Source organism: Anomaloglossus baeobatrachus, chromosome 3 (assembly GCF_048569485.1).
Source record: "Anomaloglossus baeobatrachus isolate aAnoBae1 chromosome 3, aAnoBae1.hap1, whole genome shotgun sequence".
In the NCBI taxonomy this organism is placed as follows: domain Eukaryota; kingdom Metazoa; phylum Chordata; class Amphibia; order Anura; family Aromobatidae; genus Anomaloglossus; species Anomaloglossus baeobatrachus.
Window position 1 is genome coordinate 195,421,116 of NC_134355.1, and position 18,968 is coordinate 195,440,083.

General features: G+C 41.3%; 1 protein-coding gene across 4 annotated transcripts in view; it reads right to left on the reverse strand.

The window, feature by feature from the left end:
* The window catches only part of TIAM2 (TIAM Rac1 associated GEF 2), a 519,289-nt gene that overhangs the window by 17,522 nt on the left and 482,799 nt on the right, over positions 1 to 18,968 (reverse strand). For all 4 annotated transcript variants that reach the window (XM_075339675.1, XM_075339674.1, XM_075339676.1 and 1 more), the window contains 7 exons: positions 18,508 to 18,687; positions 15,490 to 15,558; positions 14,075 to 14,200; positions 13,588 to 13,696; positions 13,243 to 13,422; positions 9,637 to 9,755; positions 9,446 to 9,554 (listed from right to left, as the gene is read on the reverse strand). In XM_075339675.1, coding sequence (XP_075195790.1) covers positions 9,446 to 9,554; positions 9,637 to 9,755; positions 13,243 to 13,422; positions 13,588 to 13,696; positions 14,075 to 14,200; positions 15,490 to 15,558; positions 18,508 to 18,687 — 892 coding nt within the window. The remainder of the gene's footprint in view (positions 1 to 9,445; positions 9,555 to 9,636; positions 9,756 to 13,242; positions 13,423 to 13,587; positions 13,697 to 14,074; positions 14,201 to 15,489; positions 15,559 to 18,507; positions 18,688 to 18,968) is intronic.

An 18,968-nucleotide genomic window follows, 5' to 3' on the forward strand; every position in this document is an offset into this window, starting at 1 on the left:
GCTTTGAACTTCATAGCCAGGTGCATCTAATCATGAGAAAAGGTATTTAAGGTGGCCACTTGAAAGTTGTTCTCCTATTTGAATCTCCTATGAAGAGTGGCATCATGGGCTCCTCAAAACAACTCTCAAATGATCTGAAAACAACGATTATTCAACATAGTTGTTCAGGGGAAGGATACAAAAAGTTGTCTCAGAGATTTCAACTGTCAGTTTCCACTGTGAGGAACATAGTAAGGAAATGGAAGAACACAGGTACAATTCTTGTTAAGCCCAGAAGTGACAGGCCAAGAAAAATATCAGAAAAGCAGAGAAGAAGAATGGTGAGAACAGTCAAGGACAATCCACAGACCACCTCCAAAGACCTGCAGCATCATTTTGCTGCAGATGGTGTCAATGTGCATAGGTCAACAATACAGCACACGTTGCACAAGGAGAAGCTGTATGGGAGAGTGATGCGAAATAAGCAGTTTCTGCAAGCACGCCACAAACCGAGTCGCCAGAGGTATGCAAAAGCACATTTGGACAAGTCAGTTACATTTTGGAAGAAGGTCCTGTGGACTGATGAAACAAAGATTGAGTTGTTTGGTCATACAAAAAGGCGTTATGCATGGAGGCAAAAAAACACGGCATTCCAAGAAAAGCACTTGCTACCCACAGTAGAATTTGGTGGAGGTTCCATCATGCTTTGGGGCTGTGTGGCCAATGCCGGCACCGGGAATCTTGTTAAAGTTGAGGGTCGCATGCAGGGCCGGCCTTAGGCTAAATGGCGCCCTGTGCCAAATTACCCTTTGGTGCCCCCAAACCATGTCACATGCGACCTGCAGCCAATCACCAGCTGGTTTACTCTCTCATCCTTTAGATAAAACTGACATCCAGAGAGAGGCATAAAACAGCAGCAGCTCTCATTTCTTCTGGATTACAGTTTTGAAAGAGGGATAGTGAAGCAGCCGCTGATTGGCTGCAGATCACAAGACCGCGGTGCCCGGTTGTATTGCTTTTCTGCTGCGTTTGTTTTTTTCATGTACTGTAAAATGACACAAGCCTCGCCCTAAGCATACTGCAATTTAGTTATTTAAAAAAAATAAAAATAATTTGCAAATAACATCCTTAAAGTCTATATGTATGCGCCGTTCTTACTGGCTTCATTTCTGGTGTCTATTCAATGACGGTATTCTGTGTCCTTTAAGTATATAGAGCGAGTGGAGTCTTCTAATTTTAGACGCCCCATGAATGAGAAGGTTACTTCTTTTAGCCGTTTCATGGCTTTTGAAGCTTACAGCAGCTAAAATAATTAACCAGAGACGGAACATGTGCACAGCAAAATCATTTTGAAATTGCTGTGCATCATGTCCCTTTGCTATGGTGTATTTGCAGCGCTTTTTTAGGCAGATACTCCCTGTTGTTCACACGCTTTATCTGTTGTGCACAGAAACATGTCCGCTTTTTTCCGGCATCACTGATGTCCCACAGACCACACTATGCTGTGATCCGTGAAACATGTACCAGAAAAACACGGACATTGAAAATAAAGTGATTTTTACATTCAACTTCTCCAGCTGTCTACGGCCTCTGCTGGCTGCTGCTTCCTGCCCGGCTAATTACTGTCATGCATATTCATTTATGCATGGCACAGCCGACCCGGAAGTACTTGCAGAGGGGAGACACAGCGGCAGCCAGATGCAGCAGAGTCGGAGAGTTCAGCACCACGGACAGCAGGAGCAGGGGCAGGTGAGTTTATCTCCATGTGCTATCATGTATCACAGATCACGGATTGCACATTGACAACCCACGTGTGCTGTGAATCACGGCACACAGAGGGACACATGCGCTTTTAACACGTCAGTGAAAAACATCTGTTTTTCACAGCCATGCAAAACAGGCCTAAAATCTTAAATCTTAGCATATGTCAGAACAGATGCAGTCAGTAATCTCTGGTGAGGTAGCAAAAGCTGCTGACAGATTCTCTTTGTTGGTGCTGTTACAGTGATACCAGATTTATATTGTTCAGCTTCTATCACAGTGAAAATGCTTTTTTTATTTAAAAAAAAAAAAAAAGTTTTTTCGTCGCCATATTGTGAGAACTGTAACTTTTTTCTTTTTGGAGTGAACAGGACTGTGTGGAAGCTTATTTTTTGCGCAATAAGCTGAAGGATTTTTGCTACTATTATGGGGTACATAACATTTCTTGATTGTTATTTATTCAGATTTTTAAGGGAAAACCAGCACTTCGCTTATTCTTTTCAATTTTTTGCTCAGTTCACCATGCGATAAAAGTGATGACTGATTTATTCTTCGGGTCTGAACGATTACACTATACCAGATTTATACAATTATTTATACTTTGCGACATTTGCACACTAAAAGCAATATTTTACAAAAATTAATTTCTTTTTGCATTGCCATATTCTGAGAGCTGTAACTTTTTAAATTTTTTTTGTTCAAAAGAGCTTTTAGGGCTTATTTCTTCACATATGACTTTTGTTGGCTTTTTAATCAATTTTTGTGTTTTCAGTAAGACTAAAAAACATTTTTGGAGCGATTTTTCCCAAATTTTTTTTTTTTTAATTTACGGTGTTTGCGTTACAGCATTATAATTTCTTTATAATAACCTACACCTTAGGTTAGACATGTACTAAAAGAACAGCCCCTTTAAAAGGGCTGTCCACTAAATTTGATAACCCCTATTCATTCCATTTGTTGAAGCATATCCACATACACCCTTTATAATAAAATGATGCCGCACTTCAATCCATAAAAGGGATGTCAACAACCTCTTCTCATTCCCCTTGTTTGCCCCAGAAAAATAAATAAAGCTATACTCCCCTCCGGTACGGCTTCGGTTCCAGCGATGTCTAAAGCTGCGTTCCATGAGGCCCCTTGACCAAACAGCGTCCAGTGTCTCTCTCTCCGCCTTCAGACATTTGAGCAGGATGTGAGCGCTACACTGAATTTCTGCCGAAATGTCCAAAGGTGGGCATAAGAAAGCCGGCGCTGATTACTTTTGGGGCTTGTGTGTCATAACAATGTCACAGATGTCCCTGGAACGCAGTTTTAGACATCGCTGGAACAGAGGCTGCACTGGAGGGGTGTATAGCTTTCTTTATTTTTCTGTAGCAAACAAGGGGAATGAGAAGAAGTTGTCCAAGTAGTGGACTTCCCTTTTATGGACTAGAGTGGGGCATCATTTTATTACAAGGGGTGTATGTGGTTATGCTTCAAGGAGGTGCCATTTTACAGTAATGGTGCATATTAATATACTACTATGTAAGGACACACACACACACACACACAAAACACCCCTTGCATGAAAATGATGCCCACTGCAGGAACACAATCACATATCCTTGATGGTAACAAAAGCAAATACCATATTTTTTGTTTTATAAGATGTGCCGGATTATAAGACGCACCCCAAATTTAGAGATTAAAAAAAAAGTATAAAATGGGGTCCGTCTTATACTCCATTGTTGTCTTACTGGAGAGGGAGCAGAGTCACAGGAGGCAGGCACGGTGGGAACGGTGTGGTGGTGCTGGCAGCGGAAGCTGTGCTGGCTGTGTGGAGCAGGCTGGTGCGGCGGGTGTCCCAGATGCTCTGTCAGCGGTGCAGGCTTCAAAGAAATAGCCTCTGGAGCAGATTGAGCTCTCAGTTCAGTGACAAGATCTTGAGCTAAGGGCTCCATCTGCACACGCGCCGCCCCGGACGCCATCATTTGAACCCAGAGCATCTGGGACATCAGCCACACTGCCCTGCTCCACACAGCCACCGTGCCCGCAAAGACAGATATCCAGCCGGCCTCCAGCACAGAGAGGCAGACAGCCAGCCAGCCACCCGCAGAGAGAGGCAGCCGGTCACCCGCAGAGAGGCAGCCGGCCTCCCACGCAGAGAGGCAGGCGGCCGGCCTCCCCGCCCGCGCAGAGAGGCAGGCGGCCGTCTGGCCTCCCCGCCCGCGCAGAGAGGCAGGCGGCCGGCTGGCCTCCCCACCCGCGCAGAGAGGCAGGCAGGCGGCCGGCCGGCCTCCCCACCCACGCAGACAAGCAGCCGGCGCCCGCAAAGAGAGGCAGGCGGCCGGCCACCCGCACAGAGAGGCAGGCACCCGGCCGTCCGCCCGAACATAGAGGCAGGAAATTAACTTCTTATCTCTCTGCGGCGCCCCCCCTGAAGCATTGCAGTTGGCGCCCTGTCGGCGCCCTGCCGCACAAGTCGCACATGCCTAAAGCCGTCCATGGTTGCATGGATTCAACTCAGTATCAGCAGATTCTTGACAATAATGTGCAAGAATCAGTGACGAAGTTGAAGTTACACAGGGGATGGATATTTCAGCAAGACAATGATCCAAAACACTGCTCCACATCTACTCAGGCAGTCATGCAGAGGAACAATTACAATGTTCTGGAATGGCCATCCCAGTCCCCAGACCTGAATATCATTGAAAATCTGTGGGCTGATTTGAAGCGTGCGGTCCATCAAACTTAACTGAACTGGATTTGTTTTGTAAACAGGAATGGTCAAATATACCTTCATCCAGGAACTCATTAAAAGCTACAGGAAGCGACTAGAGGCTGTTATTTTTGCAAAAGGAGGATCTACAAAATATTAATGTCACTTTTATGTTGAGGTGCCCATACTTTTGCAGCAGTCAAATTTTGTTTAAATGCGGATTGCACATTTTCTGTTAGTACAATAAACCTCATTTCAATCTAGAAATATTACTCAGTCCATCAGTTAGTAGATATATGAAACGGAAATACCCAAAAACCCAAATTGTTATAAAGAAAAAAGGTTAACATTAATAGGGGTGCCCAAACTTTTTCGTATGTATGTATGTATGTATGTATGTATGTATGTATGTATGTATGTATGTATGTAATATATATATATATATATATATATATATATATATATATATATATATATATATATATATATACATACATATCTACATATATATACATATATATATATATATATATATATATATATATATATATATATATATATATAGATACATACACACACACACATATATATATATACATACATATATATATATATATATATACACACACACATACATATACACATACATATACATATACACACATACACACATATATATATATATATATATATATATATATATATATACATACATATATACATACATACATACACACACACACACGAAGAAAAAGAAAAATAACAGCACACAGATGACACAGAAGGCATCCAAGGGTTATTCGTTTTTCTCATTAACCCGTTAAGACTTTATTTTTTTATTAGACAATCCGATTGTAAAAGTAAAAAAAAAGGCCCTCTGAAGAGGCACATTGAGCGGTAAATAAATGGATAGTTCATGTACCAAAGACACTGATGTAAGAGCCCCTTATGACGAGTCCAATCTGATAGCAAACAAGAATTTGGATAATTTATTGACTGATCACTTCTAGGTTTACATGGGCCAATTATTGAAACAAGCATATTTCTGAAAGCATGCTCAGTGGATTGTAAGATGGCTAAGATTTTTTTTTTTATTCCCCATGTTTATTTAATATTTTGGCCTTCATTTTTGCACCCCATTTCTTCAGAATAATTACATTAATGTTCGAAGAGTAATCGCTGTAAACCAATGTAATTATATGAAAAGAAGGGTATCTGTATATGCGCCGCTTGTTCTCCAAGTGTCTAGAATGAGGCAATTACTATCCACCTCTCTAAAAATAAGACATCTACGTAACTTCAGACACTTTGCACCATCTACTTTGTATTGCAGTGCGTTTCCCACAGATGATTGCAGACATTAGTCAGGCAAATAATGCTGCAATCATTCATCTTGCGCTAGTCAGGGGGTTACGTAAATACTAAATTCCACTCTGAATCTTCCAGTGCGGCTTAGTTTATGTACTGTATTTTTAAAATGGTATTTTCAGCATGGCGATATAGTGTGCCTTTCCGGTTCCTTGCTAAGTTTTACTTTTAAAAAAAAAAAAAAAAAAAAAAAAAAAAAAAAAAAAGGTAGTATTAATAGAATTTCAGTCTAGTTTGAAGAGCTGAAAATTTTCCAGAGTATAATTATTCCAGTAATTAAGCACAATCCGTGTGGAAATAATTATCTTGGCCTCTGTCCTACACTTGGAGATGAAGCTGTAGATACAAATTGCTTTGCAATAGATATTATGCAACACAACAAGCTTGATCATGACAGAGAATCTGAGACATAGTTCGTGTTTAACTGGTGACAAATGCAAATTAAACACATTTCTGCAGATTGACTGGGCCTTAATTATCATCACACTAAACAACTTACCAGCGATCCCAACAACGATACAACCTGATAGGGAATCCCACCAGCAACCTGACCTGGCAGGGATCGCTGGAGCGTCGCTACATGTGGAAGCATACTGCGCTTGGTAACTAAGGTAAATATCGGGTAACCAACCCGATATTTACCTTGGTTACCAGCGCACACCACTTAGCGCTGGCTCCCTGCACACCTAGCCACAGCACACATCGGGTTAATTACCCAATGTGTACTCTGCTACGTGTGCAGGCAGCAGGAAGCCGGCTTCTGCGGACGCTGGTAATGTCAGTGCTGGCTCCTGTTCCCTGCACTCCTAGCCACAGTACACATCAGGTTAATTACCCAATGTGTACTCCAGCTACGTGTGCAGGGAGAAGGAGCCGGCACTGACAGCTGAGAGCGGCGGACGCTGGTAACTAAGGTAAATATCGGGTAACCAAGGTAAGGGCTTCTTGGTTACCCGATGTTTACCGTGGTTACCAGCGTCCGCAGAAGCAGGCTCCCTGCTCACTGCACATTTAGTTGTTGCTGTCTCGCTGTCACACACAGCGATCTGTGCTTCACAGCAGGAGAGCAACAACTAAAAAATGGTCCAGGACATTCAGCAACAACCAACGACCTCACAGCAGGGGCCAGGTTGTTGCTGGATGTCACACACAGCAACATCGCTAGCACGTTGTGCCTTAGCAGCGATGTTGCTAGCGATGTTGCTTAGTGTGACGGTACCTTTAGAAACTAATATAGACAACTTCACAAATATTTGGATAACTTTACCATCCAAAAATGTCAGGACATATGAATGCAATGGAGGGCATCTGCTGGTCAGTACCCATTGCATTAGCCAGAGTAGAGATCAACCTAAAAAAATGTTTTGTTCTAGGGGAAATAAAGGAGTAGCTGTGCAGTAGGATGAAGAAAAAAAAAAAGCTTGCAACCACTTCAAGACAACTCATATGTCCAGATGTCCATGCCATTTTGCAGAATTGATGTATAAACAGATTATATCCTTTTTTTCTGGTGACTTAAATGATTTGGATCCCAAAGAAACTACCACTATGACATATCAATGTGCTCTTAGAAACATCGAGCATTCGGGGATGCCCGTCTTGTCAAGGTCCAATCTGTTGTTTATTTGCTATGTTTGTTTAGGCAGTAGGACTTCTCATTGCTCGGACTAGAATGTCACTCTTACTGCAGTAAGGCATGCCCCATCCTCTGATTGACACCTCACTGTCAACGTACAATCTCTACCGAGACCCTAATGTGGGCGAGACAGCTCTCTCAGCTCTGCTACATGACCAATTCTAAAATTTCAGATTGTGTCAAAACGGCTGCAGCCAGTAATCTAAGTGATACATTGCTGGATTCAGGATCTCTTTACCTACACCAAGCTGCTCACAGATGAGGTAGTAAAAACCTGCTGACAGATTACCTTTAAAGTTAATAGGTTAATGATTACAGTCATCAATAATTTGCATGCCCTGTTTGATGGCAATGCTTGTTCCTGTGTAAAAGTACCATCCATCAGTTGTCAAGGTGTATTTTTTAGCATCACTTCCGTTTCACTACAGAAGACTTGCAAAATAAAAACATTCACTGCTAAACTTGAATAAACTAAAAAGGCCTATAGGGTACTTTACACGCTGCGATATAGCCATCGATATCGCTAGCGAGTGTACCCACCCCTGTCGGTTGTGCGACACAAGCAAATCGCTGCCTGTGGTGCACAACATTGCTTACACCCGTCACACAAGCTTACCTTCCCTGCGACATCGCTCTGGCTGGCGAACCGCCTCCTTTCTAAGGGGGCGGTTCGTGCGGCGTCACAGCGACGTCACACGGCAGCCGTCCAATAGCAGAGGAGGGGCGGAGATGAGCGGTCGGAACATGCCGCCCACCTCCTTCCTTCCTCATTGCCGGTGGACGCAGGTAAGGAGATGTTCGTTGTTCCTGCGGTGTCACACGTAGCGATGTGTGCTACCGCAGGAACGACGAACAACATCGTATCTGCAGCAGCAACGATATTAACGAAATGAACGTCATGTCAACGAGCAACGACTTTTCCCGTTTTTGCGATCGTTGATCGTCGCTCATTGGTGTCACACGCTGTGATATCGCCAACAACGTCGGATGTGCGTCACTAACGACGTGACCCCGATGATATATCGTTAGCTTTGTCGCAGTGTGTAAAGCAACCTTATGTCCTCCCCCCACACCCTCCCAAAAAGAAAAAGAAAAACAGGTAGGCTAGGGGGACAAAATGTAATATTTGTTACAATGCAGAATTCCAATATTTGAAACATAACTTACATCTCCTTAAAGCCATGTGCCCACGTGAGAAAGTAACTGCAGATTTTGCTGTGGAAAACCTGCTGATTTTCCAGATTTTCCAGATAAATCCGTAGGTTTGCGCAAGTACAGACACTCCCCATGTTATCCTATGGGATTTAGGGAGTGCTGTATCAATGCTGCGGAATTTGCGGCTACAGAAAATCCTGCAGGTATCCCGCAGCTGCACGTAACTGCATGTCAATTATTCCTGTGGAATTACCTGCGGAAATCCCGGCCCTCCACTATGGATATACAGGGCGGGAATTCCACAGGAATTTCGCACGAAATCCACACTGTTTACGCAACAATTCCGCAGAAATACCTCTGCAATGGATAGCTGCGGATTCTGGGGAGTTGCTACGTGAACCTGCGGAAATACCTGCAGAAAGGTCCGTAGGTACGATCTCCCATGGGCACATGGTCTTAGTACGACATGACATGTTATAATATGGTCATAGGAAAAAGCAAATAGTAGCAAAGTGTATTTTCAGTTAATATTTTATTCTGTGTGTTTCCTAATCACTGAGCCTCATAATTTGCTCTCTACTTTCACTTTATGGTCTTGATCTTGTAGTTCTACAGTAGTTTACTATACCATTATGGTTGAAACAGGTGCTGATCTGTCAGAATATCTATATTATGTGTATTATATGATCCTATTATACAGACATTTTACTGCATATTCAAACTATGGCTCATGGTGAATCCATTTGTTGAGAAAAATTTTAAGGAGTTTATTTTTTTTTTTTACCAAGAATAGAAGGACTACATTTCTATGGCATATGTATTTGTGTATATGTGAATACAATACTTACCAAACACGGTTAGCTCAAGATCTTTTCTTGTTTTGCCAAGAGATGGAAAGATATTAAGCCAGGTGACGGTAGAATATACCAACAGTTCCCCCATAGACAGCTCTGTGACCTGCAAATATAAAGCCTCACTTGAAAGGTGCTCTCCCAAGAAAATATCGGAACCAGTGGAGAGGTCCAGATTTTTAGGTTACCTCTTTCTCGGTCCCACTCTGCTCTGCTACCAGTTGATCAAACACTGTTCCATAGTCTTCATAGATTTTCTGCATTTCATTTATGTGGCTGGCCACCTTCTCCATCGCCTTTAGTGCTTCTGTAAATTTAGAAGGTGGAAAATTCAATAATTGACATTACAGGTGACGACGTATGGATCTAGAAATATTTTGTTTCATGTCTGCTGTCAGATAAAATATTGTGATTCAAATATTGTCTGTGTGATTGCTGCCAAGAAAATCATTAATCTTATCCCTCAATCAAAACAGATTAAACCTAAAGATCAGGGGGGCATGTTTATAAAAGTAGTAAGTCCGTAAAGTTTTGATTTTTTTTCCTTTAGTCCCTGAAGTTCTGTTGAAAAATGGCCACGGTTTATAACCATATGTAATCTGGTTTAGTACATTAATGATCATGTTTCTCAGTGTGCGTGCTACATATCAACATAATGACATAATAATTAGTAGCTTGCCATTCTTAGGCTATGTTCACATAATATTTTTCCCTATATTCAGTGGCTCCATCAGGCAAGTGCATAAATCATACCATTAAAACAAAAAAACAAAAATGTAAACAAAACAATCAAAATAAAAAATTACAACACTAACATTCCAAACTATATCAATACTTATTATAAAAAAATATTGAAATTAATAAAACTTTACATCATAATAAAAAAAAGCTAAATTTGTATTTCTGAGACTTTAATCATACTTTATAAAGAAGTTTGATCAAACCCACAGGTTCAATGCTCATTTCCAGATCTATAAAAATTCTAATGTGAGTATTTAATTAGAACTGTACAATATTAACACCATAGGAACATGCAATGCTGCTGGCTATAAATGCTCAGAGACAGCATGCACAGATGGACCAACACGTTCTTTTATAGCGGTAATCAAAACCACATTTTTATTCAGTGGATCATAAATTAACCAAATATACTCAGATCAGTAATAAGCCATATCAGAACATATTCCCTTCTAGAATACAATGCTATAAGAAAAGGTCAAGGAGGTACTTAGAGGTTAACATGACACAAGTGGCTACAGAATGTAGTGCGTTTCCATCTTAGAAACTGACAAACCAACACATCTTTTGGTTTGTCAATTTCTCATTCCATAAGATGCTGTAGCATAGCTACCGAGAGGCAGAGTTGGCCCTTTAGGGCTCATGTCCACTTGCGATTTTCATGTGCGAGTGGGATCCGATAAAAAAAAAAAAAAAAAATATAATTATAATAATCGGATTGCACTCTCACCAGTGTTAATCTATAGGGCAGTGTCCTCTTGCTTAATTTTCTACGGCACGAATCGTGCTCTTGGTGAAAATGCTGCATGCTGCATTTTGCAGCGAGTCTCAGCTCACGCCTCCCATGCAACCCTATGGGAGCGTGTGAAATATCCCACTGCACTCGTATGTTATGCGACTACAGTACGGTGCACGCAGAGACAGACAACAGAGGAGATGGTCAGAAAGTGCTCCCTCCATCTCCTCCGCACTTGTGATGCGATCGCAAGATCTCATCACAGTTGCATGACCCTCGGCTGACACCCGCAGCAGAGGGTCATCAGCATATCGCTTCGCGTATCGCCGTACACAAGTAGACAAGAGCCCTTACTCAGACAGGCCCACCCAGAGTGTCACTTTCTACTCTTGAGCTGAATTGTAGTTAAGCTCTATAACAGTTTTTCCCCCCAAGCTCCAGTTCTCATGGCCCCCAACAAGTCCTGTTGTCAGCCTTTCATTAGCAATTAACAGGTGATGAAATCATTATCAAGACATGACTTGTGCAATACTAAGGAAAACCAGTAGTGAGTCAGGTACATTTGGACCATAAGATGCACCACCTTTTTCCTTGCAAATTTTGGGGGAAAAAATGTGCTTCTCATAGTCCGAAAAATACGGTAGGCTCAGATTATGGAGTCTTTTTGAATATTGGCACCATATTGTCAAGATGAGAGAAATGGCACTAGGGAAAAATGTTTAACTTTAATGTTATTATGAAATACTTGAATATTAGAGACAATGGTTTGTCTATCACGGTACTTAAATAGGAACCTGTCACCAGATTTGTCCCCTATAAACTGCGGCCACCACCTGTATGCACTTATATGCAGTATTCTAGAATGCTGCATATAAGTTCCCAAGCCAATCTGTATAACATAAAAAACCAGCTTTTATTATACTCACCGGCGGGGCAGTCAGGTCCAATGGGCGTCACTAGTCTCATATTTTTCCTCCTTCCCATCTCCGTGTGGATGACAAGTCCTATGTCATCCACACATATTCCTCCATTACGCTCCTGCACACATGCAATTCTCTATGTCCTGCACATTACAGTGCTTTGCCCTCAGCATGGTAGAGAGAAGTGCACATGACTAATGGAGGATTCTATGTGGATGACGTAGGATGCGTCATCCACATGGAGCTGAGAAGGAGGACGGTGACTACACAGGAGAGGCACTAGACTGAGACCAGCCATGCCCATTGGACCCAAACGCCTTGCAGGTGAGTGTAATAGATGTTTTTTTATGTTATATAGAGTGGCCTGAGCACTGATATACAGTATTGTACAATAGCCATAAGAATATTCTAGCTATAAGAAGTCCCATTTGCAGTTTGCAAAAAGCCATGTCGGGGACATAGCTAGCATGTGGAAGAAGATGCTCTGGTCAGATGAGACCAAAGTAGTACTTTTTTGGGCTAAATGCAAAATGCTATGTGTGGTGGAAAACTAACACTGCACATTACCCTGAAAACATTTTTCCCACCGTCATACATGGTGGTGACAGTATCATGCTGTGGGGATGCTTCTCTACAGCAGGGACCAGGACACTGATCAGTTGACAGGAAAAAACTGTAAGAGGCTCCAAGAGACTTAGATCAGGGAGTAGGTTCAGCTTCCAGCAGGACAACGACCCTAAACATACTGCCAGAGCTCCAATGGAATGGTTCAGATCAAAGCATATTCATGTACGAATGGCCCAGTCACAGTCCAGGCCTAAATCCCATTGAGAATTTGTGGCAAGATTAGAAAATTGCTGTTTGCAGATGTCTTCATCCAATCTCCCTGAGCAAATGCAATTTTCAAAACTAGAATTTACATACATTTCAGCCTCTAGATGTGCAAAGCCGGCAGAGAGATACCCCAAAAGACTTGTAGCAGTAAGTGCAGCAAAAGGTGCCTGAACAAAGTATTGACTCAGCGGGCTGACTTCAAATGGACGTCACAATTATCAGATTTACATTTTTAGAATTTTTAGAAAACTATGTATCATTTCCTTTATACTTCACAGATACTTTCTACTTTGTGTTAGTATATCCACAAAAAACCCTCATTAAAATATTTGGGTTTGTGGGTATAACTTGGAAAATTTCAAAGGGTATGAATACTTTTTCAAGGCACGGTTTATTACTGACAAAAATATAACATAAGTGACCATCCCTTTAAATACATAACATTATGAAACACAAAGTACCAGATTCTGGGTCTCAAAATGTGGACTTGTGCACCCCTGTAAAATGGCATACCATATATATTCCATGTCCATGAATGATTACATGTTTAACACTAAGTAACTTGCCTGTTAGGTGATAATGCTCTTCACTTTCATTGTCTGTCAAGGACACCAGTTCTTTCAATAAAAGTGGGTATTTCAGAACCCTCTGCACTGGTTTGATTAGATAGGACTCCAAGGTAGAAGAATGCTGCTTTGTGGGGTTTCTGGCATCCAAGAAATCTTTGAACGCCGGGTCTGTTCTAGCTGCAGTGAAAATAGGTGAAACATTGTGGTGTAAAAAGTTACAAATCTGACTGACCCCAGCGTCTACAAGGTCTGCCACTGTGTATATAGTACGGTATATTAATTCTACAGTAGGACATAAAGAATTCACTAAAGAAAACAGATGCAAAGTAGTAGCTGCATTACCTCTTTCTAGAACTTTTTGCACTTTTATATGGTTTGCACAGAATCCACTATAGAGTTTGAAGTGATCTGCATAATAAAGAAATGATCCTCCCAGGGAAAACAGCAATTTCTGAAAGACAAAGAGCACAATTATTGACTTTCATTCTTCCCATTTTCCATAAAAAGTGCAAGAACATTTGCAATAGCCAATACCCAAGAACACTAGATACAAGTACCCAGATGTGAAGATATTGTATCCTAATAATCAGCCATTCACCATGGTTCACCAATACATGTCCATTGTTATACTATTCAGTGTCATCATTGATGATGCATACACAAAGTAAGAATTCTTTGCAGCAAATGAGTAAAAAGTATATCTACTGTACAAGCCATATTTGTCATTCCTAATAATAGTAATCCAAGCTACAGTAAACAAGAGCACTTACATAACAGTATGTCATGCACATTATCCTGTTTTTGTAATAAGAACCAATTAATGACTTACTCGAAACTGCGATGGAGTCTCAAGTATGTTGAAGTCAGTAGAACTTGAAATACCATCTTCCAAGGTTTGGAGGAAAATCTTCTGGAAATCAAGCATTTCAGGTAGACTGCCAAACAAAGAATCCATCTAAGAGCACAAAAAAAAATAAAATAATAGTTTTAAAACTAAAAATGGCAAAGAACCATATAAATATTATTGTAAATTACATGATCAGTCATTCGTACTAGTAGGCATGCAATTTTAAATTGGTTTTGGCTGAATGGTTGTTTGTCCTGGCCCTAGGGTCAATCTACAGGTTAATAAATATTGATGGGTGTTCGGGTACTCGGGTACTCAGACGATTATCGTGGGTGATTGGAGTTGTCAGTCATCAAGCAGCCAACACAATGCACAAGCTCTCTTCACCGAATAATGCGAGACAGCACCCCAGTGAGAGCCACATGCAGTTTCTGAATGGCTCTCAATGGGGGCTGAAACAACGTTTTTTGGATGTATTGCCAAAAAAAAAAAAAAAAGTTCTGTCTCCCCCGGTAATCCTCTGTTTATTGCTCGCTGTATGTGGGCAGAGTGCCGAACTGCCGAAGCACTGACATCAGAGCATCTGACCAGCTTGACTCAAGTAATGACAACTTGAGCATTGTAGCGATCACTCATCATTTTGAGTACCAAGCACTGAGCATAGTACTGCCCACCCATCATTATTAATAAAGTTTGGAATTTGCCCAGCTCCTGCACATTGAATCCTTCTGCAGGGAGAAAATTACCTTCATTCCAAGCACCATTCGGACTGCAGTCACGGGGGCGTCGTCGGTGCGGGCTCAGTCACCAGTCTGTGTATGGAGAGCGGCAGATGTAACCGCTCTCCCTGCTCTGGTTGACAGCCAATTCTAATGGTGAGCGGCTGTCAGCCAGTGTCGGGGGCATGCTCACAGCTGCCTCTTTCCATACACATAGCGGTGACTGAACCTGCGCAGGCACCTCCCCTGTGAGTGAAACCCGTACTCTGCCAGGAGGAATAAATAGTTAATTTCCTCCGGGCAGCGGGGCTTAATGCGCAGGTGCCAAGCAGGTTCAGAATACTATACCTGCAGACTAACCAGTGTATTTACATGTCAAAGGTTCCCCTTAAACCACTTATATAATCAGATTAAAAACGTAGCCCCTGTGATAAAAATTATACCTGTTACATAATGAAATTACTGAAATTTATGCACATGCCCCATTGGTGCGGTAATAGGCTCAGTGCACAGTTCTGCCCCCTGAATTACTATCGTCCGCACATCACTTTATGCTGATTAATACCACTCTCTAATGAGCCCTGCCTGAAGTGAATCCCCAGCGCTGCACAGACGGACACTGCTGGGGGGGGGGGTGACAGACTGCCTTCATTAATATAATGGTGATTTCTGAATTACCTCATCCTGAGTAAGGAAGGTTTCATTTTGCAGGGGTTCCAAGTATAATTCAAAAAGACAGCTTAAATCCTGTTAGAAAAGATTAAAAGCATCATTAACAAAACAATAGCTGAACAAAAACAAATATTAGGAATTACTACAGGTAAAATATATCTTTGTACGTTGTTACCCAATAGGGATACAACAAAATGTTTAAAAGAACTGAAGTCCTCAGTGGTTGATACCTTTTAATGGCTAACTGAAAAGATGGTAATAAATAGCAAGCTTTCAAGACAACTCAGGTCTCTTCATCAGCCTCGGTATAACACAAAATCTGAAGAGTCACATATTTATACACAACAGGACATAGAATGGGGCAGTAAATAAGACAAGTTATGTGAAGCAGAACTATCACTATGGCAAGAGGAAAAACTGTTGTGGCCATAAATATTTCTGCAGTTCATAGATAATCAGTGTGAAAGTTTTATTGTCCTCTGATTAGGGTCTGGGCCAGAGCTGTGATGCCCCTTTATAGTCTGAGGAGCACACATCCCTGGACCAGACCCTAATCAGAGCACAATAAAAATTTCACACTGCTAAACTATGAACTGCAGCAATATTTACGGCCACAACAGTTTGTCCTCTTACCATAGTGATAGTTCTGCTTCACATAACTTGTCTTATTTACTGCCCCATTCTATGTGAAGCAGAACTATCACTATGGTAAGAGGACAAACTGTTGTGGCCGTAAATATTGCAGCAGTTCATAGTTTAGCAGTGTGAAATTTTTATTGTGCTCTGATTAGGGTCTGGTCCAGGGATGTGTGCTCCTCAGACCATCAAGGGGCATCACAGCTCTGGACCACACCCTAATCAGAGGACAATACAACTTTCACACTGATTATCTATGAACTGCAGCAATATTTATGGCCACAACAGTTTTTCCTCTTGCCATAGTGATAGTTCTGCTTCACATAACTTGTCTTATTTACTGCCCCATTCTATGTCCTGTTGTGTATAAATATGTGACTCTTCAGATTTTGTGTTATACTGAGCCTGATGAAGAGACCTGAGTAGTCTCGAAAGCTTGTTATTTATTACCATCTTTTCAGTTAGCCATTAAAAAGGTATCAAGCACTGAGGACTTCAGTTCTTTTAAACAATTTTTTAAGAATTACTAGACATCCATAACAAATCATTACAGTAAATACTTGGGCATTACTAATGTATGATCAGTATTTATCGATCTGTTTAATAACTACGCTTGGAAACCACATGCAGGAACCATATCGCAGTTGTAATACTTGAAAGTTTTCTATTACTCTGTTAACTAAACTTCCTTTTATAGTTTCATAAATACGAGGGGCTGCTGAGAAGTCTTTGGCTTTAACCAGAAAGAAACGAGATAGGATGATGAAACTTTACATTTATTTCACATACCCTCAACTGATGTCAACACACATCTTACATCGGGATTCCAAGTTCTGTAAGCCTAGCAAAAGGAAGGATTTCTGTTTGTGCCTCAAACTAGGCATCCATAGCAGCCATGACATCAGAAATGGTGTGAAATATGGTACCCTTGAGATGTTTATTTAGGTTTGGAAACAGATAGTCGGAGGGAGCTAGATCTGGTGAATAAGGTTGGTAGTCAGCCAGCTGGAAGCCCAGCTCTGCCAGTTTTGCTGTGGTCGCTTGTGCAGTGTGAGCGGAGGTGTTGCCTTGCAGGAACAAGATTCCTTTGGACAGCTTGCTGCGCCTTTTGGCCTTCAGAGCTGCCTTCAATTATTCTAAAAGTTCAAATGTAACACCTTGGCAGAACACTTTTGAAGGTAGTCCACTAGCAGCACACCCTCCTTATCACAGAACACAGATGCCATCACCTTAGTGGTTGATTTTTGCACCCTGAACTTCTTTGGATGAGAAGAACCACTGTGCCTCCATTCTTTTGGCTGCTCCTTTTTCTCAGTGTCATACAAATAAATCCAGGTCTCGTCCATAGTGACCATCGATCCAGGAAGTTCTTATCTGTCCGGAAACGCTAACAAATGGACTGGAAAGTTTTCACTCACATACTTCTTTGATCTGTTGTCAAACATTTGGGGACCCCCTTTGCAGATAGCTTCCTCATGTCCAAATGTTCATGGATAATAAACACAAACAAGTTCACAGGAAATCCCCCATGATGTCTGCTATTGCTCTAGCTGAAAGTCATCAATTCTCCAGTATGAGGTTGTGCACAGCATCGACGGTCTCCAGAACAACCACCACTCTCGGTCAACCAGGACGCTCCTCATCATTGGTGCTGAAGTGACCAGATTTAAATTTGGCAACCCAGTCCTTAACTGTGAAATACGAGAGGACATTGATCCCCCAATGTCTGTGACATTTCACCATGAATATCCTTCGCGGACTTTCCTTGCAGAAACAAGAATTTTATCACTCCTTTGCTCTCAGTTGCTGTGAATATCACATTAGACTCTGCCATTTTGTTTTCCTGCACGCATAGAACACTGTTGCCATAAGCAACAAAACACAACATTTTGAAAACTTCTATTAGACACATAAGGCTTTCATCTGATGTAATATTTGTTACCGTAGAAACAAAAAAAAAAATATCACAAAGCCAAAGACTTATCAGCATCCCCTAGTGCACAGGCAGAACAAGAAAACATTTTCTGGACTAAGACACTTCATTCAGTGATATTCATTACTGCATATATTCGACATGTGATAAATATAATAATATATGGAAAATGTTATAACTCTGCTACAATACCCTAAGAGGTGTTTGTATATTCTCCCCATGTTTGTGTGACTTTTCTCTGGTTATGTCAGTTTACTTTCACATTACAAGTTTTTTTAGATTCTTACAAAAAAGACCATAGAGTGGCTATGATGGAGTAAATTAGACTGTAAGCAATCTCAATCTACATGGAATATGGTGACCATCTCCGTACAGCACTGAGGAATAAGTAGGTGCTGTATAAGTGAAAAAAACAGTATTCTATACACAGTATATACAGTGATCATAGGTTTTACCTTAACATAAGATTTTTCCGTATCCACCAGTTCTTGTATAACCTTCCGAAGTCTATCTGCATCTGATAAGTGCCGAGCTAGTGGTCTCCTTGGAGGGTCTGGGCTTTCATTCTGGCCATCCATCATGTCCTGGTTGACTTCCTGCATGCTCCGACACAATGCAGAAATTTGATCAGCACTCTTATAGGAAAAAAAAATTATCTGATTAATTCCAAGTTTGTAATAAAGCACAAGGACCTGCTATTTAAGTCAGGATTAAAGGAAACATTACTGTAGCATTAATAGTCGATGCAAATCAATTTGCAGGATCAGGTCCATCGCTCAAGTCAGTAAACTGTAGCGGATGTATGGGAGACCTTAAAAGGACTTCCTACCTGAAGTCATCAACGCTTCTACTTTTGATTATAAAGTCTGACATAACGTAACATGTGTGTCACGACATTGTGGTGACTTTGTGCCAG